Genomic DNA, 25,619 nt, shown 5'->3' with positions numbered 1-25,619 from the left:
CGGGAGAGGAGCCAAGTTAAAGGATCTCCATGACAGTGATGGAGAAACTGAGGCCCAGGGAGGGGGCGGGGATTGCCCAAGGTCATAGTGTCTAGGATAAAGCCAGAAACCAAACCCGGGTTGCTGAACTCCGACTCCTGGGGTCTCTTTTGTTACAGCCTCCTGCACCCTTTCTTGTTCTCTAGGGGTTGGGTGAAAAGCAAGAGATTAGGAGGTAAATCTGAGCGCTTCGTGGATGGTTACGGGGAGAAATGGGGCTGGGAGAGGAAAGGGAGTACCTACAACCCCAAACGCACATTCAGCTGGAAGGACTGTTTCCAATTATCCTGGGGGAAGGGAGGGGGTTGCCTTTTTGGGTGTAAGAACCCTAGCTTTCAGCACCTCTGGGCAGAGGTGACATTCCTCTCCTCTTTCGAGCTGTCACAGGCCTCCAGTCCCTTCCCTTTGATTTTGAGGTCCAAAATCAAATCCCCTGCTGACAGTATCTCTTCAGAGCCCCCCTTCTCAGTGTTCGGTAAAGTGTGGGGGAGGAGCTGCCGCTTGAAATAACATACTCCCCGTCTCACCCCCAAAGGCAGATAGAGAGAAAACACCAGTGACAACTGCTGAATGAGAGACGCTGGCCCTTGTCCTGCATCTAATGGGAATACAGAATGTGACGTCTGTGTTTTCAAGCACCATTCCTCTTTCCATGTGTGTCCTTGACTCTGGCTGCCCAGTCACCTGACTCCTAGGGGAGTCCAGGGGAGAGGAGGGGGTGCTTCTGCTCCCCTTCCCCAGGAGCTGAGTAATGTCGCTCTGCCACTGGATGATGGTAAACAGCGTTGAGCGAGAGAGAGCAACTGTCTTGTCTGTCACTGTCTGCAGTCTCACAGTCACGCCCAGCAGTGTGACACACGGCTCCTGCCACTCCTGCTCAGCCACGCTCACTTTGACCCCTGCCACCCCACCTTGGGAGATTTCAAACAGGTCCCCCCCCCCCCCTTCAGTTTACCAAGTTGCCTAGCAACCAACCAGTCAATGGCATGAAGCCCCACCCCCACTCACTTGACTTCACACCAAGCTCAGCAGTCCCATTGGCTCCCGCCTCTCAACCCTGGTTTCAGGAACAATATGCCAGTCCCCAACGCTGCTGGACAAGGAAGCCCACAAATATCCCTCCCAGCCCACCAAACAGACACAAAGACTCTAGTATCATATAAAACCTTTTATATAAACTCACCACCACCTCCCTCTGCCCCTCCTTGCTCGCTCTCACCCTGGTGAGCATCAGGGACACTGGGGTCTGGGCTCGCCCCACACCACCAGAGCTGCAGCTGACATTCAAGGTGGACATGGCGCATGGAGAGCAGGGGAAGGTCCCCCTCCTGCTCCCCCTCGTCCCCACTCTCTGTGGGCTCCGGAAACACACGCTGTCCAGAGGCAGTGGCCAGCAGAGGCAGGCTAGGGTGCAGGCTGGAGGGAGAGACAGGCAGGGTTTGTCAACACCCTGGAAGGCAAGGCTGCTCGCAGCCTCAGCACTGCCCCCCTCCCCAACCATGCCCCAAGATCTGTGGAATTGATCAATGACCTCACTCCATTGGTGCAGTCCTTCTGGGGCAAAAAACTCAGCACAGGCTCCGGAGTCCTCCCATGCTCGACCCCGCCGAGGTCCCACACACTGACAGCCCCGCCAGTGCCGCCACTCACTAGGAACTGCCCAGTCCTGAGGGAGAGCAGAGGCCTGCTGACATGGAGTCATCGTCCTGGGGCAGGAGCTCCTTACACCCGGGGACTGGGACCTGGGCTACAGCTGGGCATCCCTGGGGACACTGGGGCCCTGGGCAGGAAGGACCCACAGTCACTCACGGGTCCAGATCGAAGTAGATGCGCTGATTGGTGGTCACCTCGCGACACACAGACCACAGTGGATGACCAGGCTGTCGCAGATCCCAGCACAGAAGCTCAGCATCCTGAAAACAGAACAGGGGCCTAGAGCCCACCCCTCTCTACCCCTACTCCCCTCCAGACATCCCTGCTTCCCTCAAGAGTTACAGGTGCTCCTTTAGCTTAGGTCTGCTTTTTTCCCCACGTCTGTCCCCCAACATATTAGACTACATCCCCACTCCTGCTTACTACCCTGTGAGATCTCAGGACATGACTCCTACTACCTTGCGGGCTCCTGAGAAGAAGCGGTTGCCGTCGGGGTGAAAGCAGAGGTGGGTGACGCCCCCTCGGTGCCCTCCCAGCAAGGCGAGCGGGGAGCCATCATCCCAGACATACAGACCCAGGGAACAGCCATAGGAGCCACAGGCATAGAGTGGCTGGACGGGGCTGAAGGCTATGCAGGAGATGATGCCGCTCTGGCCCCGCTTTTTTGCTAGAAAGAGAAGGAACAGGCCCTGGCTGGTTTGCTCAGTGGTAAAGCGTCGGCCTGGCATGCAGGAGTCCCGGGTTTGATTCCCAGCCAGGGCACACAGGAGAAGCACCCATCTGCTTCTCCACCCCTCCCCCTCTCCTTCCTCTCTGTCTCTCTCTTCCCCTCCCACAGCCAAGGCTCCATCGGAGCAAAGTTGGCCCGGGCACTGAGGATAGCTCCATGGCCTCTGTCTCAGGCGCTAGAATGGCTCTGGTTGCAACAGAGCTACATCCCAGATGGGCAGAGCATTGCTCCTAGTGGGCTTGCCAGGTGGATCCCGGTCGGGCGCATGCGGGAGACTGTCTGACTGCCTCCCCGTTTCCAGCTTCAGAAAAATACAAAAAAAAAAAAAAAAAAAGAAGAGAGAGAGAGAGAGAAGGAACAAAGTGGAGGGGCGACAGCACCGGACATTAACCGGGCTAATCAGAGGTGCACCTCTCTCATCCCAGAGCCACTGTGCCAGGACTCAATGTCTCCCCTACCCCCTTTGTCACAAACAGGATGAAGACCCCTGATACTCCCCAGATCTTTCTATCCCCCCCAAAGAACCAAAATGAAATGCCCAAAATCTACTTCTTCCCTTCAAATCTGTCTTTCCTGGAAGGAACGGAGAGCTGAAGGCTTAGAGGAAAATAGAATCAGCCTCACCTCCAGTTTCCTAAACGTACTAAGATTCTGGAGACGAAAAGGGACACAGCCAGACGAGACCAGGCTCAGAGTGAACCAGCTCCTTACTCAGCAGGTGACCTCGGGAAACTTTCGACCCGTCCTGAGTCTGTCTTCTCCTCTGCCCACCCGGCACGCCTGCCTCCCGGCTGCCCAGACCACATGTGGTCCCTGGCTCACACAGGCCCCTTCACACATGGCAGTGCCCTTTCCTTTCTTCCTCTCCTAGAAACACAGGTTCTTACCAAATGTAGCTCGGACCTCACAGTCCCGGCCCGGCCGGGCCGTGGAGAAGACACGCACAGTCCGATTGAAGCCGCAGAAGAGCTGGGAGCCATCCGGAGAGAAGCAGAGAGAGTGAGCCGCCGTCAGCTCGTCCTGCAGGGAGGAAAGGGCTGAGCACAGGCCTTGTGACGCCCCCACTATCCTCAAAGCAGGACAGCTGGGCCAGGGTGAGTCTGGGGCTGGGCGGGGGGTCCCTACCAGGTGGTTGTAGGCGCGAAAGGAAGCTCGGAGCTCTCCGGTGAATGCATCCCAGATGTGAATCGGGTTCTCCCGGCTGCTGCTGGCCACACTAAGAGAAGCAAGGACACTGAGGCCCTAGTGCTGTCAAAGGAAGGGGAGGAAGCCAACTGACCAGGCCTCTCAGCTCACATCTGAAGGGCACAACAAGCTTTCCTCCTCCTGAAATCCCAGGGCAGCCCTTGACTCTCTCTTAGTAGAGGGTCCCCTTGGAACTGCTGGGGGCAGTAGGGGAGGCAAAAGACATCACTTACTAGGAGGTGTCTGGCTGGGTTGAAGACATCAGAGAATACCAGCAATAATCATAGATGGTGTCGCCTTCCACCATCCGAAGGACAGGGACCTGGAGAGGAATGAAGTATCTGGGTCACTGGCAGGAAAGGAGGAAGACTCGGACCTCCAGCAGTTTTCTGGCAGAGGGAGACCATCTGTCAGCATTTAACCAGACAGGAAAAGGCAGATGGGGTCAATATGAAAAATAGAATTTTTTTTTATTTTAAGCAAGAGAGAGAGACAGACAAGAAGGGAGAGAGATGAGAAGCATCAACTCGTATGTAGCACTTTAATTTTCATTGATTGCTTTCTCATATGTGCCTTGACCAGCAGGCTCCAGCCAAGCCAGAGACCCCTTGCTCAAGCCAGCAACCTTTGGGCTCAAACTAGCGACCATAGGATGTCGATAATCCCACATTCAAGCCGGAAACCCCACACTCAAGATGGTGAGCCCACACTCAAGCCAGTGACCTTGGGGTTTCAAACCTGGGACCTCAGTGTCCCAGGTTGACACTCTATCCACTGTGCCACCACAGGTCAGATAAGAACAGAATCTTGATCTCAATATTCAAAGGTCAGCTTATACTTTAATATCAGATTTGGCCACCCTTTTGTGCTTTTTTTTGTTTTTAAGATTTTATTTATTTATTTTAGAGAAGGGGGAAGAGAGAGGAGGGGGAGGAGCAGGAAGCATCAACTCCCTCCCATATGCGCCTTGACTGGGCAAGCCCAGGGTTTCGAACCAGCGACCTCAGCATTCCAGGTCGACAGTTTATCCACTGTGCCACCACAAGTCAGGCCCCTTTTGCTTTTTAAATACTTAGAGAGGAAGCCTAATCAGTGGTGGCTCAGTGCATAGAGCAGCAACACTGGACACTGAGGTCCTAGGTTTGAAACCCCCGAGGTTGCTGGCTTGAGTGCGGGCTCACGAACATGAACCCATGGTCGCTGACTTGAACCCAAATGTTGCTGGTTTGAGCCCAAAGTCACTGGCTTGAGCAAGGGGTCGCTGGCTCAGCTAGAGCCCCCTAGTCAAGGCACGTATGAGAAACAATCAATGAACAACTAAAGTGACCTAACTACAAGTTGATGCTTCTCATGTCTCTCCCTTTCTGTCTCTCTCACTAAAAAAAAATACTTAAGAGAGTAAAAAATAAATAATATCTCAACCCAGAGACAAAGAACCAACCAATGATACTCATATTTATTAAGCAACTACTAGGTGCCATGTAAGCCTTTAAAAAAATTAAACAGTTCAAATATGCGAAGTATTAAAGAGAGCCCTATCCTGTGATTCCCATCCAGCTTAAGAAATAAAGTATGCACCTAAAACCTGTATAATTTTATTAACCAATGTCACACCAATAAATTCAATAAAAATGTTTTATTTTTAGAGAGGAGAGAAAGATCAAGGCTAGGGGGGGAAGCAGGAAGCATCAACTCATGGTTGCTTCTCATATGTGCCTTGACCGAGTAAGCCCCAGGGTTTCAAACCTGTGACCTCAACGTTCCAGGTCAATGCTCTATCCACTGCACCGCCACAGGCCAGTCATGAGTTTCTTTGGGAATATATTTATATGAAGAAAATATAATGTACAGCACTGTCCTGCACGCCTTTAAACTTACCATTAATGTTATCACTGTATGCATCTATTTGTGGTTGTGAGACTTAACCATCACACATTTACCTCTACTTCATCCATTTTCACTGCTGTACAATACTCCACTCATCTATCCTTTTCTATTGACAATCAATGATGTCTTTTCATTTTTTAGGTAGTACGCCTTTTAACATTTTGGTACACATGTGGGAGGGTTTCTCTGTAGTTTCTGCTAAAGAAGAAAATTACAGTGGTGCCTTAAGATACGAGCAAACCAACATACGAATCTTTTAAGATACGAGCTGCGACCCAGTCCATATTTTTGTTCGAGATCTGAGCGAAATTCCAAGATACGAGTGGTGATTCGGGAAGCTGCCGCTAGTTAGTGCATTGGCGCACGGGTCCAGTATCGGCAACACAACACCAGCATCTAGTTCTTCCTCATGTGTTACCTGCAGAATCAAGTCGAATCTCATGCGCTGTACTCGTTCTTGCATCATTTTTGCATTTTTTATTTTTTTTGTGTGCTATCATGGGGCCCAAGAAAGTGAGTGTAAAGAACAGTGGTGATAAGAGGAGAATAATGTCAATAGAAGTAAAACAAGAAATAATAGAAAAACATGAGCGTGGTGTACGAGTGATTGAACTGGCAAGGCTGTACGATCGCAATACATCTTTTGTACGATCCTTAAACAAAAGGATGCCACCAAAAGCGCAAATCCAGCAAAAGGAACCACAATTCTGTCCCAATTAAGGACAAATATCCATGAAGAAATGGAGAAGCTTCTGCTGGTGTGGGTGAAAGAGAAAGAGCTGGCAGGATATACAGTGATGGAGACTTTAATATGCGAAAAGGCACGTATTATTTACGGCAACTTGAAGAAGAAAGAACCATCAACCTCAACAGAGGCAGCAGAAGATACGTTTAAGGCAAGTCATGGCTTGTTTGAAAATTTCAAGAAGAGATCTTGGCATCCATTCAGTGGTGAGGCATGGTGAAACTGTGAGTGCTGACATTAAGGACGTGCGCTTATTGCAAAGGAAGGCTACATCCCCCAACAAGTGTTCAACTGTGACGAGACAGGATTGTTTTGGAAAAAAATGCCCTGGAGGACCTTCATCACCACAGAGGAGAAGCTGCCAAGCCATAAACCCATGAAGGACCGTCTGACCCTTGCATTGTGTGCAAATGCTAGCAGTGACTGTAAAGTAAAGCCACTGCTAGTGTATCATTCCGAAAATCGAAAATCCTCGAGCCTTTAAGACTCACAAGATTCTTAAAGAAAAACTGCAGGTTATGTGGCGCGCCAATGCTAGGGCATGCGTTACACGGCAGTTTTTTATTGAATGGGTAAATCTCGTCTTTGGTCCTGCAGTGAAGAAATATCTTCAAGAAAATAAACTCCCGATGAAAGCATTACTAATCAATCTTTGATAATGCTCAAGCCCACCCACCTGGTCTTGAAGATGACATTCTCAATGAGTTCAAATTCGTGAAAGTCCTCTACCTCCCACCCAACACGACTTCAATCTTGCAACCCATGGATCAGCAGGTCATTTCCAACTTTAAAGAGCTTTACACAAAGCACTTGTTCCGCCGCTGCTTTGAGGTGACTGAGAATACAATTATAACCTTTCAAGAGTTTTGGAAAGATCACCACAACATCGTGATATGTTTACGCATTATTGACTTGGCATGGCAAGAGGTTACAAGAAGAACCTTGAACTCAGCATGGAAAAAGTCATGGCCTGATGTTGTTGCAGATAGGGACTTCGAAGGATTCGAACCAGAGACCAAGACCGAGGTAGAAGCACTGGAGGTGATTGTGTCCTTCGGGAAGTCGATGGGTCTGGAGGTAGATGAGGGTGACATAAACGAGCTCGTCGAGGAACACGAGGAGGAATTCTCAACTGAGGAGTTGAAGGAGCTACAGATGATGCAACATAGGGAGCTTCTGCAAGAGATTAGTAGTGAGGAGGAGGTAGAGTCCGAGGAAGTGATTTCTACAAGTGAAATTAAAGACATGCTGGCAATATGGGAGAAGCTTTCAAGTTTCATTGAAAAGAAACACCCAGAAAAAGTTTCAACTGGTCGTGCTTCAGCACTTTTTAATGACACTTGTTTGTCACATTTCTGTAACATTTTAAAGGCAGGCAAAAGCAAACCTCTTTGGATAGATTTTTATTCAAAAGTACTGCAAGTGAAAGTGCCGAAAGTGCAGCCAAAAAGGCAAAAAGAGGTGATGATTAAATGAAAAATACGTAATGTTAAGCTTAGGTTAAGTTTAAAGTTAAGAAAGTGCATTTTTTTACAATTAAGTTTTTGTGGTTTCATTTTAAGTGGAGAAAGTGCAGTTTTAGTTTTGTTTAAAGTAAAGAAAATGCAGTTTTAGTTTACACTTAGTGTTAAGAAAGTGCAGTTTTAGTTTACGTGTCTACAGTGCCTGCATCCCTTCCTCCCTCCTTCCTCCTTGCCATTCACCTCCGTTAGCCGCACTCCTCTGTCTCCAAGGTAAGAATACCGTACTAAATAACACTTTTTTCTTTTGCTTCATATATTTTTTTATGCATTGGTAAAGTATATATGTGTGTTTAATTAAAAACATGTCTTTTTTCATAATTTAGGATGGTTTGGGGATGTTTCACAGGACTGAAACGAATTAAATCTATTTCAGTTATTTTAAATGGGAGAAATTTGTTTGATATATGAGTTGACTGATTTATGAGCTCGGTTACAGAACGAATTAAGCTCAGATCTCAAGGTACCACTGTATAGCTATATCAAAAAAATGCCCTCCAGCAGCCCTGGCCGGTTGGCTCAGTGATAGAGCATCAGTCCGGCATTCGATTCCTAGCCAGGGCACATAGGAGAGGCACCCATCTGCTTCTCTACCCTTCCCCCTCTTCTTTTTCTCTATCTCTCTCTTCCCTTCCTGCAGCCAAGGCTCCATTGGAGCAAAGTTGGCCCAGGTGCTGAGGATGGCTCCATGGCCTCCACCTCAGGTGCTAGAATGGCTCCAGTTGCAACAGAGCAACGGGCCAGATGGGCAGAGCATCGCTCCTAGTGGGCTTGCCAGGTGGATCCTGGTCAGGCACATGCAGAAGTCTGTCTCTGCCTCCACGCTTCTCACTTCAGGAAAATACAAAAAACAAACAACAAAAAAAAATGCGTTCTAATTTCCCCACCTATATAAACTTTATCCATTTCCAAATACTAAACTTTAAAACTATCTAGCCTGCCTGACCAGGTGGTGGCGCAGTGGTGGAGCATCAGACTGGGATGCAGAAGACCCAGGTTCAAGACCCCGAGGTCACCAGCTTGGGCACAGGCTCATCTGGCTTGAGCATAAAGCTCACCAGCTTGGACCCAAGGTCGCTGGCTCGAGCAAGGGGTCATTCAGTCTGCTGAAAGCCCGCAGTCAAGGCACATATGAGAGGGCAATCGATGAACAACTAGGGTGTCGCAAAGAAAAACTGATAATTGATGCTTCTCATCTCTCTCCGTTCCTGTCTGTCTGTCCCTATCTGTCCCTCTCTCTGACTCTGTCCCTATTAAAAAAAAAAAAAAAAAAAATCTAGCCTGACCAGGTGGTGGCGCAGTGGATAAAGCATCAGACTGGGATGCAGAGGACCCAGGTTCAAAGTCCTGAGGTTGCCAGCTTGAGCACGGGCTCACAAGCTTGAGCATTGAGTTGCTGGCTTGAACATGGGATCATAGACATGACCCCATGGTTTCTAGCTTGAGCCCAAAGGTTACTGGTTTGAAGCCCAAGGTTGCTGGCTTGAGCAAGGGGTCACTCGCTCTGCTGTAGCCCCCCTGCCCCCGTCAAGGCACATAGGAGGAAAGCAATCAATGAACAACTAAGGAGCTGCAACTAAGAATTGATGCTTCTCATCTCTCTCCCTTCCTGTCTCTCTGTCCCTATCTGTCCATCTCTCTATCACAAAAATAAATAAATAAAATTAAAAATAAAAATATCTAGTCTGACCAGGCAGTGATGCAGAGGATAGAGAATCACACTGGGATGCAGAGGACCCAGGTTCGAAACCCCAAGGTCACCAGCTTGAGCACGGGCTCAACTGGCTTGAGCAAGGGGTCACTCACTCTGCTATAGCCCCCCGCTCAAGGCACATATGAGAAAACAATCACTGAACAACTAAGATGCTACAACGAAGAATTGATGCTTCTCATCTCTCTCCCTTCCTGTCTGTCTGTCCTTCTCTGTCTCTGTCACACAAAAAATAAATAAAAATTAAAAAAATAAAAACATCTAATAAGTGAGGTTGGGCTAGAACTGGTACTCACAATGCTAACAACACATAAACTTTTAAAACAAACTGACTATATCACAAGACACAAAAAACAAATATTGATACTGTCCGACCTAGGGTATTTCTTATTCATAAAATTTCTCTATAAATAGAAACCTCCATCAAAACACATAAAGATTATTTTTTTTAATTGATTTTAAAGAGAGAGAGGAAGGGCAAAGGAAAGAGAGAAACATCGATTAAAAAAAATTTTTTTAAAGATTGATTTTAGAGCCTGACCAGGCAGTGGTGCAGTGGATAGAGTGTTGGACTGGGATGCAGAGGACCCAGGTTCAAGACCCCGAGGTTGCCAGCTTGAGCGCGGGCTCATCTGGTTTGAGCAAAATCCCAGCAGCTTGAACCCAAGGTCGCTGGCTCCAGCAAGGGGTTACTCGGTCTGCTGAAGGCCCGCGGTCAAGGCACATATGAGAAAGCAATCAATGAAGAACTAAAGTGTTGCAACGCACAATGAAAATCTAATGATTGATGCTTCTCATCTCTCTCCGTTTCTGTCTGTCTGTACCTGTCTATCCCTCTCTCTGACTCACTCTCAGTCTCTGTAAAAAGTAAATAAATAAATAAATATAGATTGATTTTAGAGAAAGAGGAGAAAGATGGGTGGGGAGCAGGAAGTATCAGCTCATAACCACTTCTCCCCAGCTGTTCACTGCTTCGTGCCTTGACCAGGCAAGCCCAGGGCTACTAACCAACAACCTCGGCATTCCAGATGAAGGATTTATCCACTGCGCCCCAAAAGACAGGCAACATCAATTTTTTGTTCTGCTTTTCTATGCATTCATAGGTTGATTCTTGTATGTGTCTTGACCGGGGTTCAAACTCACCACCTTGACTGGCGAATCAGGATAACACTTTAACCAAATGAGCTACCCAATCAGGACCATGAAGATCTTCACCAAATCATTTATATATAAATATCCTGGAAATAACCCAAATGTCCAAAACAGGGGACTAGGTAAGAAAGTTATCTATCATAGGCACTAAGTGCAATATCACACACCATTAAGACTGAAACACCAGGCCTGACGTGTGTGGTGGCGCAGTAGATGGAGTGTCAATGTGTAATGTTGAGTTTGCCTCTCTCTTCTCTCTAAAATGAATAAATAAAGTCTTTAAAAAAGTGATAAAAGAAAAAAAGACTGAAGCACAATGAAAAACATTTAGGATATGATTATTAAAAAGAAAAAAGCAATATACAAAACCATCTGCTATAGGATTACAGTCACATAAAAAGCTTCAATTCTTGTACTAAGCTTGGTAAAAATGTAGAAAATTTTAACTTTTTAAAATTTTATTTATTACCTGAGCAGGTAGCGGTGCAGTAGATAGAGCATCGACATGGGACACTGAGGACCCAGGTAAAAAACCCACAGGTCGCCAGCTTGAACATGGGCTCACCAGCATAAGCGTGGGGTTGCTGGCTTGAGTGTTGGATCATAGACACAACCCCATGGTTGCTGGCTTGAGCCCAAAGGTCGCTGGCTTCAGCCCAAGGTCACAGACTTGAGCAACAGGCCACTGGCTCGGCTGGAGCCTCCCCACCATCAAGGCATGTATGAGAAGCAATCAATGAACAAGTCAAGTGTGGCAACTACAAGTTGATGCTTATCTCTCTCCCTTTCTGTCCAACTGTCTCTCTCTCTCTCTCTTTCTCGTTAAAAAAAGAAAGAAATTGCCTGACCAGGTGGTGGCAATTCCACCGCCTGTGTGCCACACAAAAATATAAATTTCATGAGGACAGGGACTTTTGTCTGCTTTTATTTAACTAATCCCCAGCACCTAAAGCACGACCTGGCACATAGAATGTACTAAAGAAAAAAAAAAAGTTGAATGAAAGAATGATGCAATCATCCAACAGTATGGCCTTTCCGATTCCTTAACTTCCTTAGCACCCATAGCCACAGCCGTCACTCGACAGCTGTCACTCACATGACTGAGTCCTGGCTTTGTCACCACCAGTCCGAGTATCATCTCCAACTCTCCGAGTATCATCTGGTATACCTGCTCTGCTATTTCCACCACAATTAATTAGCTTCATCAAACATATATTTACAATCCATTTCCTTACCCACTTCACATTCTACTCACCCATTACACTTACACTCCTGCAGACTTTCAAGACAACTTTGTCTCTCTCGCATAACAAGCTCCAACCAGACTATCCTCCATGCTGACACTAATAACCATGACTACCAGTGCTTACTGAATAGTTAGTACATGCCAGGCTCTGTTTTAAGCACTTTACATTAATTCTTTTAATTCTCACAACTTGCTGAGGTGGGTGCTATTATCATCCTCATTGTACAAATAGAAAAACTATATAGTCAGTTAAGCTACTGGGGACCAAGGCATAATCATGAGAATTGGTCTGACTTTAAATGGATGGCAACAAATTTCTAGTGGGCACTGAGCACAGACAAGCAATACTATACCACATTGCTTGGTGGTTTTAATCTTTGCCTCTCCGGGACCAATCCTTCACCACACTTTCTGCTCTTGCCCCAAAGATCCTCTTCCTTGAGTTGATAACCTCCTTATATGCTTCACTGAGAAGCCAAAAGACACCGAAATTTTCCAACCACCAACCAGATGCCTCTAAATGCATCTTCTGCCTTGTTCTCTACTGCAAGGAAGGCTTCTGCGCCCATCGAAGTCCTCTAATAAATTCCGTAGCCTGTCTTCAGCCAGTGACCCAGTGGCTTTGTTAACCCTTTTCTTTCCTAGAATATCGACTCCTGGAGTTACCCCATCTACCGGAGTTACCCCTTACAAGAGAGGTACCCCTCTAACCCTTCTTTGGACCCACATTTTCTCTTATCACCATTCCATTTCTCACTTTCCTGTCACAAGAAACCTGTCCCAAGTTTTCTTCCAAGGAATTGTCTACATCAGTGGTTTTCAAACTTTCTACACTTAGGAACCAGTGAAAATAGAATTATTTCAGGGACCACTAAGGCAGAAGAAAAAACCATTATTAGTATTTTGTACATTATCATTTAATTATAACATATATATAAAAATTTTCCAAACAGAAAAAATTTAATAGAATACAACTAAAATTTCTAGAAAGCAGTATTTAATTCAAGTAAAACTAGTGTAAAATCTGCTGCTGCTTCTTTGCAAGAACACTTGATAACCAAGGCTGCAGTTTCATTTCCAAGACGAGGCGCCGCACTGACATCCATTCAGTTATACTGGTTTTTTATTAGTAATAGGGCCAAAAGTCTTCTCACACAAGAAGTAGTAGAAAATAAGATTAAAAATGCAGTAGTTGGCCTGACCTGTGGTGGCGGAGTGGGATAAAGCGTCGACCTGGAACACTGAGGTTGCCGGTTCGAAACCTTGGGCTTGCCTGGTCAAGGCACATATGGGAGTTGATACTTCCTGCTCCTCCCCCTTCTCTCTCTCTCACTCCTCTCTCTCTAAAAAAAAATCAATCAATAAATAAAATATTTTTTTTTTAAAATGCAGTAGCTTTGTAACTGAGAGGTAGATAATCTTCTTCCAGTGATATCCAAACTTGTGACAATTAGTACATTTTACGTTTTGGTGCCAGAGTGACATCAGAAGATAAATCTATCAGTTTTTCTATTTCACAATGATTAAGGGAGCAGGAGTTGATATCGTTCATGAATAGGTTATTGATTCAGAGGTTACCTTTATGGGGATCCTCATTATCAGGGTAATAATGGTCAAAGTTTTGAAGTAATGCTTTTAAATGTTGACTTATTATATTAAATACAGATTTCTGGTTGATGTCTACAGCAATCAAGTCTTAGAAAGGTAGAAACATTTCTACATCTTCCTGTATGTGACTTTCCCAAAGAACAAGTTTCTTTTTTTTTTTTGTATTTTTCTGAAGCTGGAAACAGGGAAGCAGTCAGACAGACTCCCGCATGCACCCGACCGGGATCCACCCGGCATACCCACCAGGGGGCGATGATCTGCCCATCTGGGGCATCGCTCGTTGCAACCAGAGCCATTCCAGCACCTGAGGCAGAGGCCATGGAGCCATCCCCAGCGCCCGGGCCAACCCTGCTCCAATGGAGCCCCGGCTGCGGGAAGGGAAGAGAGAGACAGAGAGGAAGGAGATGGGGAGGGGTGGAGAAGCAGATGGGCGCTTCTCCTGTGTGCCCTGGCCGGGAATCGAACCCGGGACTCCCACACACCAGGCCAACACTCTACCACTGAGCCAACCGGCCAGGGCCTAAGAACAAGTTTCTTATTGAATGCATCCGTCTTATCTTTTAATGTAAAAATGTTTGTGTTAGCCTGACCAGGTGGTGGCGCAGTGGATAGAGCATCAGACTGGGATGCAGAGGACCCAGGTTCGAGGCCCCAAGGTCGCCAGCTTGAGCACGGGCTCATCTGGTTTGAGCAAAAAGCCCACTAGCTTGAACCCAAGGTCACTGGCTCCAGCAAGGTGTTACTCGGTCTGCTGAAGGCCCGAGGTCAAGGCACATAGAGAAAGCAATCAATGAACAATTAAGGTGTTGCAACGCGCAATGAAAAACTAATGATTGATGCTTCTCATCTCTCTCTGTTCCTGTCTGTCCCTGTCTATCCCTCTCTCTGACTCACTCTCTCTCTGTAAAAAAAAAAAAAAAAAAAAAAATGTTTGTGTTAAACCCCTGAAGTATTTAGTTTGTTGAAGAGGCTAAATATATCTGCCATAGATGCAAGCTAAGCCATCATTCTTCATCCAACAAAAGCTCTCCTAATGCAGTTTCACTCTTGTACAGTAGAAACTGTCTCACTTCTCTCAGCTCAAAAAGGCATGAAAGAAGCCTGACCGGTGGTGGCACAGTGGATAAAGTGTCGACCTGGAATGCTGAGGTCGCTGGTTCAAAACCCTGGGCTTACCTGGTCAAGACACATAGGGGAGATGATGCTTCCTGCTCCTCCCTCCCCCTTCTCTCTCTCTCTCTCACTCTCCTCTCTAAAAATTAATAAAAGAAAAAATTAAAAAAAAATAAAAAGGCATGAAAGAACCCTTACTCCTGCCTGACTGGTGGTGCACAGTGGCTAGAACGTAGACCTGGGACGCTGAGGTTCCAGATTAGAAACTCTTGAGGTCACCAGCTTGAGTGTGGGATCACCAGCATGATCCCAATGTTGCTGGCTGGAGCCGAAAGTCACTGGCTTGAGCAAGGGGTCACTGGCTCAGCTTGAGCCCCCCCCCCCCCCCCGTCAAGGCATGTATGAGAAGCAATGAATGAACAACTAAAGTGACACAACTATGAGCTGATGCTTCTTACCTCATCTCCCTTCCTGTCTCCTCACTAAAAAAAAAGAACCCTGCTTCTGTATAGAAATGTTAGTGGTTGTGAATCCATGCTTTCACAGAGTGTCGTGAACAGTCTGGAGTTCAAATCTCAATTAAAAATATCATTTATTATCTTCACTGTCATTCATCACTGTGTTCAATTCAGGGGCAAATTTCTTCTTTTTTTTTGTATTTTTCCAAAGTTAAAAGTGAGGAAGGCCTGACCAGGCAGTGGTGCAGTGGATAGAGTGTCGGACTAGAATGCTGAGGACCCAGATTCAAGACCCCAAGGTCGCCAGCTTGAGCGCAGGCTCATCTGGTTTGAGCAAAGCTCACCAGCTTGGACCCAAGGTCGCTGGCTCGAGTAAGGGGTTACTCGGTCTGCTGAAGGCCCACGGTCAAGGCACATATGAGAAGTAGTCTGAAGAACTACAGTGAAGCAACTATGAGTTGATGCTTCTCATCTCTTTCCTCCTTGCTCCCCTCTCTCTCTTAAAAAAAAATACAACCTGCTTGACCAGGCTGTGGCACAGTGGATAGAGCGTCGGAGTAGGATGTGGAGGACCCAGGTTTGAGATCCCAAGGTCGCTGGCTTGAGCAAGGGGTTACTCGATCTGCTGAAGGCCCACGGTCAAGGCACATATGAGAAAGCAATCAATGAACAACTAAGGTGTCGCAACAAAAAACTAATGATTGATGCTTCTCATCTCTCTCCGTTCCTGTCTGTCTGTCCCTGTCTATCCCTCTCTTGGACTCTCTGTCTCTGTGTAAAAAAAAAAAAAAAAGTGGGGAGGCAGTCAGACTCCTGCATGCGCCTGACCGGGATACACCCAGCATGCTCACCAGGGGGCGATGCTCTGCCCATCTGGGGCATTGCTCCGTTGTGGCTGGAGCCATTCTAGCGCCTGAGGCAAAGGCCAGGGAACCATCCTCAGCGCCCTGGCCAACTTTGCTCCAGTGGAGCCTTGGCTGCAGAAGAGACAGACAGAGAGAAAGGAGAGGGGGAAGGGTGGAGAAACAGATGGGCGCTTCTCCTGTGTGCTCTGGCTGGGTATCAAACCCGGGACTTCCACACTCCAGGCTGATGCTCTACCACTGAGCCAACTGGCCAGGATTGCAGGGGCACATTTTTTACAACTAAATGCTGCCAGTAAATCATATAATGCATGGACATTTCTGGGTGTGCAACACCCTTTATTTTCACAACTACCCAAGTGATGTCCAATCATGCTTGCAGCACCATCCATACACACTCCAACACACTTTCCCCAGTTGAAGTCCTCCACCTGAAAATCCTCATTAAAAGCACTAAATATCTCTGAACTACTGGCCTGACCAGATAGATCAAGACAACAGAGTAGTTCTTCCCTAACGTCTTTATTGTCAACATACCTCACAAAGCAAAGTAGAATAGCATGATTACTCTCATCAATTGATTGACTCATCAAGTTGAATGGCAAAAAGATCTTGATTTCTTTTTCTCTTCTACAATTTGCTCAATATCATTGGCAAGGTCAACAATTCTTCTCTGAACAGTATTGTCCGAAAGCAGTATAGCCTCAGGATTTTGTGCAGCTTGAGCACCCAACATTTCCCAAGTGACATCTAAGATGCCGTGCTTTACTAATTCTTCACCAATAACCAACGGTTCTTTTGTTTTCAATATTCAAAGGGCAGCTAAACAAGATGCTCAACGCAGCAATTTGTCACGAGTCATCATTTTCTTTATTTGACTTTTCTGACTTCTCATTTGGTTGTATAATCTTTCCCAAAAATTCATTGACTTCTCAATAAGATTGCTACACTTTAAATGCAAATGACCAGTAAGTTTGGAAGGTTCCATTGTGTCATTTGACAGAATTTCAGAACATACTACATACAAGGGCTGTGGTGATAATTCACTACCAGGTGCTATAGTAAAAACAAGTTGGGGTTTTTTTTTGGGGGGGTTGCATTTTTTTTTTTTACAGAGACAGAGAAAGAGTCAGAGAAAGGGATAGATAGGGACAGACAGACAGGAACAGAGAGAGACGAGAAGCATCAATCATCCGTTTTTCCTTGCGACACCTTAGTTGTTCATTGATTGCTTTCTCATATGTGCCTTGACCGCGGGTTTCAGCAGACCGAGTAACCCCTTGCTCAAGCCAGCGACCTTGGGTCCAAGCTGGTGAGCTTTGCTCAAACCAGATGAGCCCATGCTCAAGCTGGTGACCTCGGGGTCTCAAACCTGGGTCCTCCTCATCCTAGTCCAATGCTCTATCCACTGCACCACGGCCTGGTCAGGCAGGTTGTATTTTTTTTGAGAGAGAGAAGGAAGCAAGGAGGAAAGAGATGAGAAGCATTAACTCATAGTTGCTTCACTATAGCTATTCAGACTGCTTCTCATATGTGCCTTGAACAGGAGGCTCAAGCCAAGCCAGTGACCCCTTGTCAGCAACCTTGGGCTTCAAGCCAATGACCCTGGGATCATGTCGATGATTCCCGCACTCAAGACAGCAACCCCATGCTCAAGCTGGAGTGCCCACGCTCAAGCCAACAACCTGGGGGTTTCTAACCAGGGCCCTCAGCATCCCAGGTCAATGCTGTATCCACTGTGCCACCATTGGTCAGAACAAGTTTTTTGTTTTGTTTTTGTATTTTTCTGAAGTTGGAAACGGGAAGGCAGTCAGACAGACTCCCGCATGCGCCCGACCGGGATCCACCCAGCATGCCCACCAGGGGGCCATGCTCTGTCCATCTGGGCCATTGCTCTGTTGCAACTAGAGCCATTCTCAGCACCCGGGCCATCTTTGCTCCAATGGAGCCTTGGCTGCAGGAGGGGAAGAGAGAGACAGAGAAGAAGGAGAGGGGGAGGGGTGGAGAAGCAGATGGGCGCTTCTCCTGTGTGCCCTGGCCGGAAAACGAACCCAGGACTCCTGCACGCCAGGCCGACGCTCTACCACTGAGCCAACCGGCCAGGGTCAGAACAAGTTTTAAATACTCATTATCAGCCCTGGTCAGACGGTTTGGTTGATTGGAGCATCATCCTGATACATAAAGGTTGCTAGTTTGATCCCTAGTCAGGGCACATATAAGAACAGATCAATGTTTCTGTCTGTCTCACTAATATCAATAAATAAAACTTAAAAATAAATAAGTACTGCCTGATCTGTGATGGCACAGTGGATAGAGCATCAACCTGAAATACTGAGGTCGCAGGTTCAAAACCCTGGGTTTGCCTGGTTAAGGCACATATGGGAGTTGATGCTTCCTGCTCCTCCCCACTTCTCTCTCTCTCTCTCTCTCTCTCCCCTCTCTAAAATGAATAAACAAAATCTAAAAATAAAATAAATAAATAAATAAATTAGCCTGACCAGGCGGTGGCACAGTGGATAGAACCCAGGTTCGAGACCCCAAGGTCACCAGCTTGAGCACGGGCTCATCTGGTTTGAGCAAAGCTCACCAGCTTGGACCCAAGGTCGCTGGCTCAAGCAAGGGGTCACTTGGTCTGCTGAAGGCCCATGGTCAAGGCACATATGAGAAAGCAATCAATGAACAACTAAGGTGTCGCAACGAAAAACGGATGATTGATGCTTCTCATCTCTCTCCGTTCCTGTCTGTCTGTCCCTATCTATCCCTCTCTCTGACTCTGTCTCTGTAAAAAAAATAATAAATAAATAAATAAAATAAAATTTACAACACAATGACACTAAAACAGTCAATTTACTTGCAAACAATATGGACGCATTCTTAACAGGCAAGTACATGCATGACTATTTTGCGCAAGTGTGAAAAAAACGTATTACTGAGAGTGGGAGGGGGGCTGGAAACAAAAACACACAACAAATAAAGTTTTATAATGCTACACACAATAATGTATCATGGTGCAAGCTGGTACTTGGTGTCCAAACACTACAAGTACAATGCACTGAACTCTACATACGTTTGTCTGAATGCTATTGCACAAACATGGGAAAAAATGAACTGGGGGTAGGGTAGGAGTTACAGCCTGCACATAACCTAGCTGGCCAGAAACAGAAACTTGCAATGAATAAAGTTTTATTTTACTGCATATAACAATGCAACACGGTACAAGCTCATGATTTCCACATTATACATGTACGATGCATTGAACACTACATAAGTTTGTCCAAATGCTTTTTATGTATTGTACATAATCTATAAATCCTCTGCATGGTGCAAAAGGATCTTTGAACAAGTTCCAAAATCTAAGACAACCTCAATAGCATTTTCATCAATGATACAGGTTGATTAGTGGCAATCACCCTAAGTATAAGTAAGTTCAACTAAGATCACTGGGTCTATAATCTTCATACAACATCAGGGTGGTTAACTCTTTCCCAGACTAGCACAAAACTTCTGGTAGACTGGCACCTGTCTGTGGACCAGTACTTGAGAAACACTGTTCTAACCCGACCAAGTGGTAGTGCAGTGGATAGAGTGTCGACCTGGGACACTGAGGACCCAGGTTCAAAACACCAAAGGCACCAGCTTAGTGCAGGATCATCTGGCTTAAGTATGGGCTCCTCAGCCTGAGCATGGGCTCACTGGCTTGAAGCCCAAGGTCAATGGCCTGAGCAAGGAGTCACTGGCTCAGCTGGAGCACACCCCTAACCCCCACCGTCAAGGCACGTATGAGAAGCAATCAATGAACAACTAAAGCCTGACCAGGTGGTGGCACAGTGGATAGAGCATCAGCCTGGGATACTGAGGACCCAGGTTCAAAACCCTGAGGTCACAGGCTTGAGTACAGGCTCACCAGCTTAAACATGAAATCATAAGACATGACCCCATGGTCACTGGCTTGAGGCCAAAGATCGCTAGCTTGAGTAAGGGGTTATAGTGAAGGCACATATGAGAAAGCAATCAATGAACAACTAAGGTACTGCAACTGTGAGTTGATGCTTCTCATCTCCCTCCCTTCCTGTCTTTTGCTTGCTCATTAAAAAAAAAAAAAGCAGTAGCTTTTTGGGCCCTGCTGGCTCACTCAGTGGATAGAGCACTAACCCGGTGTGCAGACATCCCAGGTTCAGGTCACACGTGAGAAGCGATCATCTGCTTCATTTCCCCTCCCTCACCCTCTTCTCTCTCTCTTCCCCTCCCGCAGCCAGTGGCTTGACTGGTTCAAGCAACAGCCCTGGGCACTGAGGACAGCTCAGCTGGTCCAAGAGTCAGCCTCAGGTGCTGAGAATAGTTTGATTAATTTAAGCATCTGCACCAGATGGGGGTTGACAGGTGGATCCCGGTTGGGGCACATGCAAGAGTCTATCTCCCCTCCTCTCACTTAAAAAAAAAAAAGGAAAGAAATAACATTTTGCCTCTACTTTCGTAAAATTTCTCCTGTGCTCCACCTCCATATGCTGGAATGCTCAGAGTAATGCTTGAGACTTCTCCATTTACAGTCTTTTTTTCTCCATTGATTTGAGAGAGAGAGAAAAGAAGAGAGTGAGAAGCATCAACTCGTTCCATTTAGTTATGCACTTACTGGTTGCTTCTTGTATGTACCCTGACTGGGGAACTGGATTGAACCTGCTACCTCAGCACACCAGGATGATGCACTCTTCACTGGGCCACCCAGCCAGGGCAATACTCTCTCAAGACTGAAATCACTCTCAAAACACAAGATACTGCCTGACCAGGTGGTGGCGCAGTGGATAGTGTGTCAGGCTGGGACGCAGGGGACCCAGGTTCGAAGCCCTGAGGTTGCTGTCTTGAGTGTGGGATCACATACATGTTCCTGTGGTTGCTGGCTTGAAGTCCAAGGTCGCTGGCTTGAGCAAGGGGTCGCTCGCTCTGCTGGAGGCCCCCCCCACATCAAGAGAGAAAGCGCATATGAGAAAGGAAAAAATGAACGACTAAGGTGCCGCAACGAAGAATTGATGCTTCTCATCTCTCTCCCTTTCTGTCTGTCCCTAACTGTCCCCCTCTCTGTCTCTCTCACTAAAAAAAAGACACAAGACACTAAATGCTGTCCCACTACTCAAAGTATATCTCCAGCCCCCATTTCTCCCCTTAGTTTTACATTTCATATTCAGTGTACCTAAAAACACTTGACTTGTCCAAATATTTTTTAATTTATTGCTTTTTAGAGAGAGGAAAATTAGGAGCATCAACTCATAGTTGCTTCACTTCAGTTGCTCACTGATTGCTTCTCGTATGTGCCTTGACCAATCCAGGATTCTGAACCAGCAACCCCAGCATTCCGGATCAATTCTCTACCCACTATGCCACCACAGGTCAGGATCCAAAACCTTTTTATAACCCTGTTTCCTCTGAGCAAATAACACCACCATCCACCCAGCTGCAAAAACCTCGTATCACCCTTGATTACCTCCTTCCCTGCACCTCCACATCCAAGTGACCTCCAAGTCCAAGAAAACACACTTCAGCTCCATCCACATCTCTCCATCTCTCTTGACACCACCCTCAACCAAGCCACCAGCATTTCCTGCCTGGATCACAAAAAACGCATCCTAATAAGTCTCCCTGATTTCACTGTTGCCTACCCACAATCCATTCTCAAAACTTCTGCCATCATGTCTTAAAACTCTCCCATGGCCTCCCAAATGAACTCCGAATGCCCTACTCACAAGATCTGACATGCTGTGGCTACTTGCCATCTATCCATCACTAGCACACTTCCCCCCTCACCGGCCTCAGTCTAGACACACTGGCCTTTTAATTCTTCTCTATTGATTTTTAGAGAGAGGACAAGAGACAGAAATGTCGATATGTTGTCCCGCTTATTTATGCATTAACTGATTACTTCTTTTTGTTGTTGTTAGGGGAGAATGCGAACGCAGTCACCCACTACCACAAATTATGCAGTCGAGTTTCCCATATTGGGGGAAGTCGCAGGGGTCAGCACACTCAGAGTGCAATAAGTGAGCCTCATCCTGGGGAAACCACTTTCATGATCATGGTATCTCCCCCGCCAGCTAAGTATCATTGGTTGATTCTTGCATGTGCCGTGACCAAGGTTTGAATTCACAAGCTTGGGGTATCAGGATGATGCTCTAGCCACCTGAGCTACCTGGCCAAAGCTGGCCTTCTTTCTGTTCCTTGAACACACAAAGCTCTTTCTCAGTTCTTGGTCTTTGGAAGATCACTGACTCTCCCTGGAATGCTCTTTCCACAGCTCTTCACAGGACTGATCTCATAATCCTTCAGATCTCAGCTTAAATGTCTCCTTTTCAGCGGGCACCTCCCTGACCATTTTATCTAAGGTGGTATCATCCTCTTATTAGTCTCTCCTCATTCTGTTTCTTTCCTTCACAGCATTTATTATAACCTGTAATAAACCTGATTATTTATTGGTATACATGTTTGTTGTCTATCTCCCAAACAAGAAAGCAAACCAGCTCATGTCTCATTTACCACTTGATCCCAGCAAAAACCTGGGATAAACAGTAGCTAACATATTGGTGATCACTGAGTAAGGATCTGAAGGTATGCTCTCCCTCTCAGGAGTATGCCCACACCTTGCTTCACTCTCAGGCATACATCTCCTAAATTCTAAGGATCCTCACAAGACTTGCAACCAGGGGAGGAATGGGCAGCAGGCAGCAGCTGGTCCTCGCCTGCACTCTCAACCTCTCCAAAGCCCCTTTCCTGACTTGCCAGTGAGGCAAAGCAGCCCTGTGTAGGCTAGCTTCTCCCACATAACGTTCCTAGAGAGCCAAGCAGTTCCACCCATGCTCTCTCCTGTTAATTCTTCTATCCTAAGCCCTTCCTTGGTTCACTGTACCCAGTTTTAATAAATGTACTCTCAAAAATAAATAAATAAATAAAAATAAATGTACTCTCATAAAAAAGGAAAGGAAAAGAAGCCTGACCAGCAGTGGGGCAGTGGATAGTGTTGACCTGGGACTCTGAGGTCCCAGGCTAGACACACTGAAGTCAACAGCTTGGGTGTGGGCTCATTTGGCTTGAGCACAGGATCATTAACATGAGCCCCAGGTCACTGGCTAAAGCAAGGGGTCACTGGCTCAAGGTACATACGAGAAACAATGAATGAACAAATAAAGTGACATGACTGCTAGTTGATGCTTCTCATTCCTCTCCCTCCTTTCCTGTCTGTCTCTCCCCACCTCCGTAAAAATTAAAAAGTAAAATTTTAAAATATCTGCAAGTCGCCTGACCTGTGGTGGCCCAGTGGATAAAGCATTGACCTGGAATGCTGAGGTCACTGGTTCAAAACCCTAGGCTTGGCCCTGGCCGGTTGGCTCAGTGGTAGAGCATCAGCCTGGCGTGCAGGAGTCCGGGGTTCGATTCCCGGCCAGGGCACACAGAAGCGCCCATCTGCTTCTCCACCCCTCCCCCTCTCCTCCCCTCCTGCAGCTGAGGCTCCACTGGAGCAAAGTTTGCCTGGGCGCTAAGGATGGCTCTGTGGCCTCTGCCTCAGGCGCTAGAGTAGCTCTGATTGCGGCAGAGCGATGCCCCAAGATGGGCAGAGCATCACCCCCTGGTCGGGCGCATGCGGGAGTCTGTCTGACTGCCTCCCCGTTTCCAGCTTTGGAAAAATACAGGAAAAAAAAAAACAACCCTAGGCTTTCCCAGTCAAGGCACATATGAGAAGCAACTACTATGAGTCGATGCTTTCCACTCCCCCCCCCCTTTCTCTCTCACTCTCTATCTCTTATCTAAAATCAATAAATAAAATTTTTTAAAATAAACAAATACTACCTGTAAGTCAATTAAGTACTGTCATGAAAAATATACTACTCTTTCATAGAGAACACATATTACTGACAAAAAAAAAAGAGATAAATATCTCTTCAAATGACTTCAGAAATCAGGGTAGAAAATGCTACCTATGGAAATTCACAATGAAGAAAAAGTTCAGTGTGCCATGAAGGAGCTATTTTGGACCTTACCCTTACCATTTCTGCATATTCCAGCTGTTCCCTTTCACTGTACAACTCTTGGGGCAGGTTATAGATCCGCAAGATGTTATCAGCACTATTGGTCAAGATGCAGGAACCATCAGGGGCCCTAGGAGTAGGCAAGAGTTAGAAAGCTGGACAGACCTACATTTTCCAAGTGTAAGGCTAGGGCTGAGTCTATCTATGGGATCAATAAGCCCCCCAAAACCTTGAGGGAAGTAGGAAACACAATCCTAGATGAAACTGAAGTTCAGTCCAAGAGGAATTCTCACTCCCATTCCCACCTCTGGCGGATCCTTCTCCCAGATAAATGGGATATTTTAAGATGAAAATCTTGGTGTTTATCGCCCTGCCCCATCTTCCTTACCACTTACAGCCTTTCAAGAAGTTCTCGGGTTGGGTGCTGAACTCTGACCAGGAACCAGTGAGAAACTGAGGCAGCTGGCAGAAGCTGTAGTTCCAAGTGCTGGAAAGAAGACAGGGGAACAACAAACCTGAGTCCCTAGTGCAGAAAGAAAATAAGCCTAGAGAACTGGGACTGAGGACTGGAGAATGAGGTATAGCTCACACTTCCATACGTCTCACAATTCCAATCTCCTCGGATTCCTGAGTCAACTGCCATCACCACTTACGTGGTTCCCTCATCCTCAGGAGCGGGTTCTTCAGACACACCTTCCATGGCTTCTCCAGGCCCCAATTCTGGCCTGTTCGTTCCCTCTATTGGAGGGCTCACATTTTCAGAAAGTTCTTGCTCCTTGATTCGAGGGCTCAACTCAATAGAAGGGCCAAACCCTGTTTCCAGGGACGTGGAGACAGAAGCTGGGTCACCCTCCCCCAGCTCCTGTGACACAGTTGAGCCAGCCACGGGATCTGGAGACGCGCGAGGCGGATCATCCCCATCGGATGGCAGTGGCATCAGCTCTGGGTCCGTATTTTTATCCATCGGGGAAGCCTGAGGAGAGAGACAGGCTGAAGCCGGGGCCTGGTCTGAAGACAGGCAGTGGGGAACTAACGGCGCGGCCTGCGGCGTCTTCATGCTGCCGAGAAAGCGCGGCAGGCATTGGCCTCGGCCCGACAACCCTCTCCCGCCTCGCTACTAGCTGGCTGCCTGGCTCGCGGAGCGGCCGCGACACCTTCAAAGTTCGCAAGGATCCGGGAAGCCATCTGGAGAATCCATCTGTGCCTTCCTTCTTCTTCCGGGAGGGGGCAGAAGACCCCCGGAAGGCTTACTAACAGTGGCGCACCCCGACGTTAAAAGTACCGCGGAGATTAGCCGGGCCGGTCTTTACGCACCACTTGCTCTCGCGAGATTTGGACCCACCTTTCGATTGGACCTCCGCATCTCGGCTCAGATATCGCGGGCAACCCACGGGAGGGGCAGGACGGGGACGTAACCAGTCGTGTTTTACCGTTCCCATCAAGCCGTGGGACTTCTAGCGGCTACTGGGAGTTGTAATCTGAAACCTTCTTCCTGGGCGAGAGGTGCCAGAGCTCCCGCGGTCGTTCTTAAAGCACTTCCCACCTCACCTGCAGAGGGCGCCAGCGCCATGTTTGATATTTACAGCTTTTGAACTTGGCATCTTATTTGCCAAGTTCCTCAGACTTCTCTCTTAATTCAATGTTTATTATCGAGCTCTTAGTTGTTTCCAAGTACTGTACTAGGCACTGGGAAATACAAC

At 47.0% G+C, this 25,619-nt stretch overlaps 1 protein-coding gene and 1 non-coding gene across 2 annotated transcripts; both read right to left on the bottom strand.

Moving 5' to 3' along the window:
• Window positions 1-1,206: 1,206 nt before the first annotated feature.
• Window positions 1,207-25,240, bottom strand: WRAP53 (WD repeat containing antisense to TP53). Its single transcript, XM_066364783.1, has 10 exons — window positions 24,573-25,240; window positions 24,308-24,406; window positions 23,938-24,049; window positions 3,841-3,929; window positions 3,548-3,638; window positions 3,310-3,442; window positions 2,151-2,359; window positions 1,849-1,952; window positions 1,571-1,705; window positions 1,207-1,455 (listed from the first exon to the last, which is right to left on the bottom strand). Exons 1-10 carry the CDS (start codon window positions 24,974-24,976, stop codon window positions 1,209-1,211), a joined length of 1,623 nt encoding a protein of 540 aa, XP_066220880.1. The 5' UTR covers window positions 24,977-25,240; the 3' UTR covers window positions 1,207-1,208.
• On the bottom strand, window positions 21,840-22,001 carry LOC136396234 (U1 spliceosomal RNA). The gene has a single exon (XR_010749627.1). It is a non-coding gene; the product is annotated as a U1 spliceosomal RNA (small nuclear RNA).
• Window positions 25,241-25,619: the final 379 nt, after the last annotated feature.

This window comes from Saccopteryx leptura, chromosome 2, assembly GCF_036850995.1.
Source record: "Saccopteryx leptura isolate mSacLep1 chromosome 2, mSacLep1_pri_phased_curated, whole genome shotgun sequence".
Lineage (NCBI taxonomy): Eukaryota > Metazoa > Chordata > Mammalia > Chiroptera > Emballonuridae > Saccopteryx > Saccopteryx leptura.
The sequence above is the reverse complement of the archived record's forward strand: the minus strand, read 5'-3'. Positions and strand labels throughout refer to the sequence as shown.

Bases quoted from the DNA above. Each gene is read 5' to 3' on its own strand.
- WRAP53 (XM_066364783.1), bottom strand. From the start codon at position 24,976: ATGAAGACGCCGCAGGCCGCGCCGTTAGTTCCCCACTGCCTGTCTTCA. The intron at 3,930-23,937 runs GTAAGGGTAAGG...ATTCCTCTCCAG, and splicing joins AGCTGGAATATGCAGAAATG to GTCCCTGTCCTTCGGATGGT. The intron at 3,639-3,840 runs GTAAGTGATGTC...TGCTTCTCTTAG, and splicing joins ACCCAGCCAGACACCTCCTA to TGTGGCCAGCAGCAGCCGGG.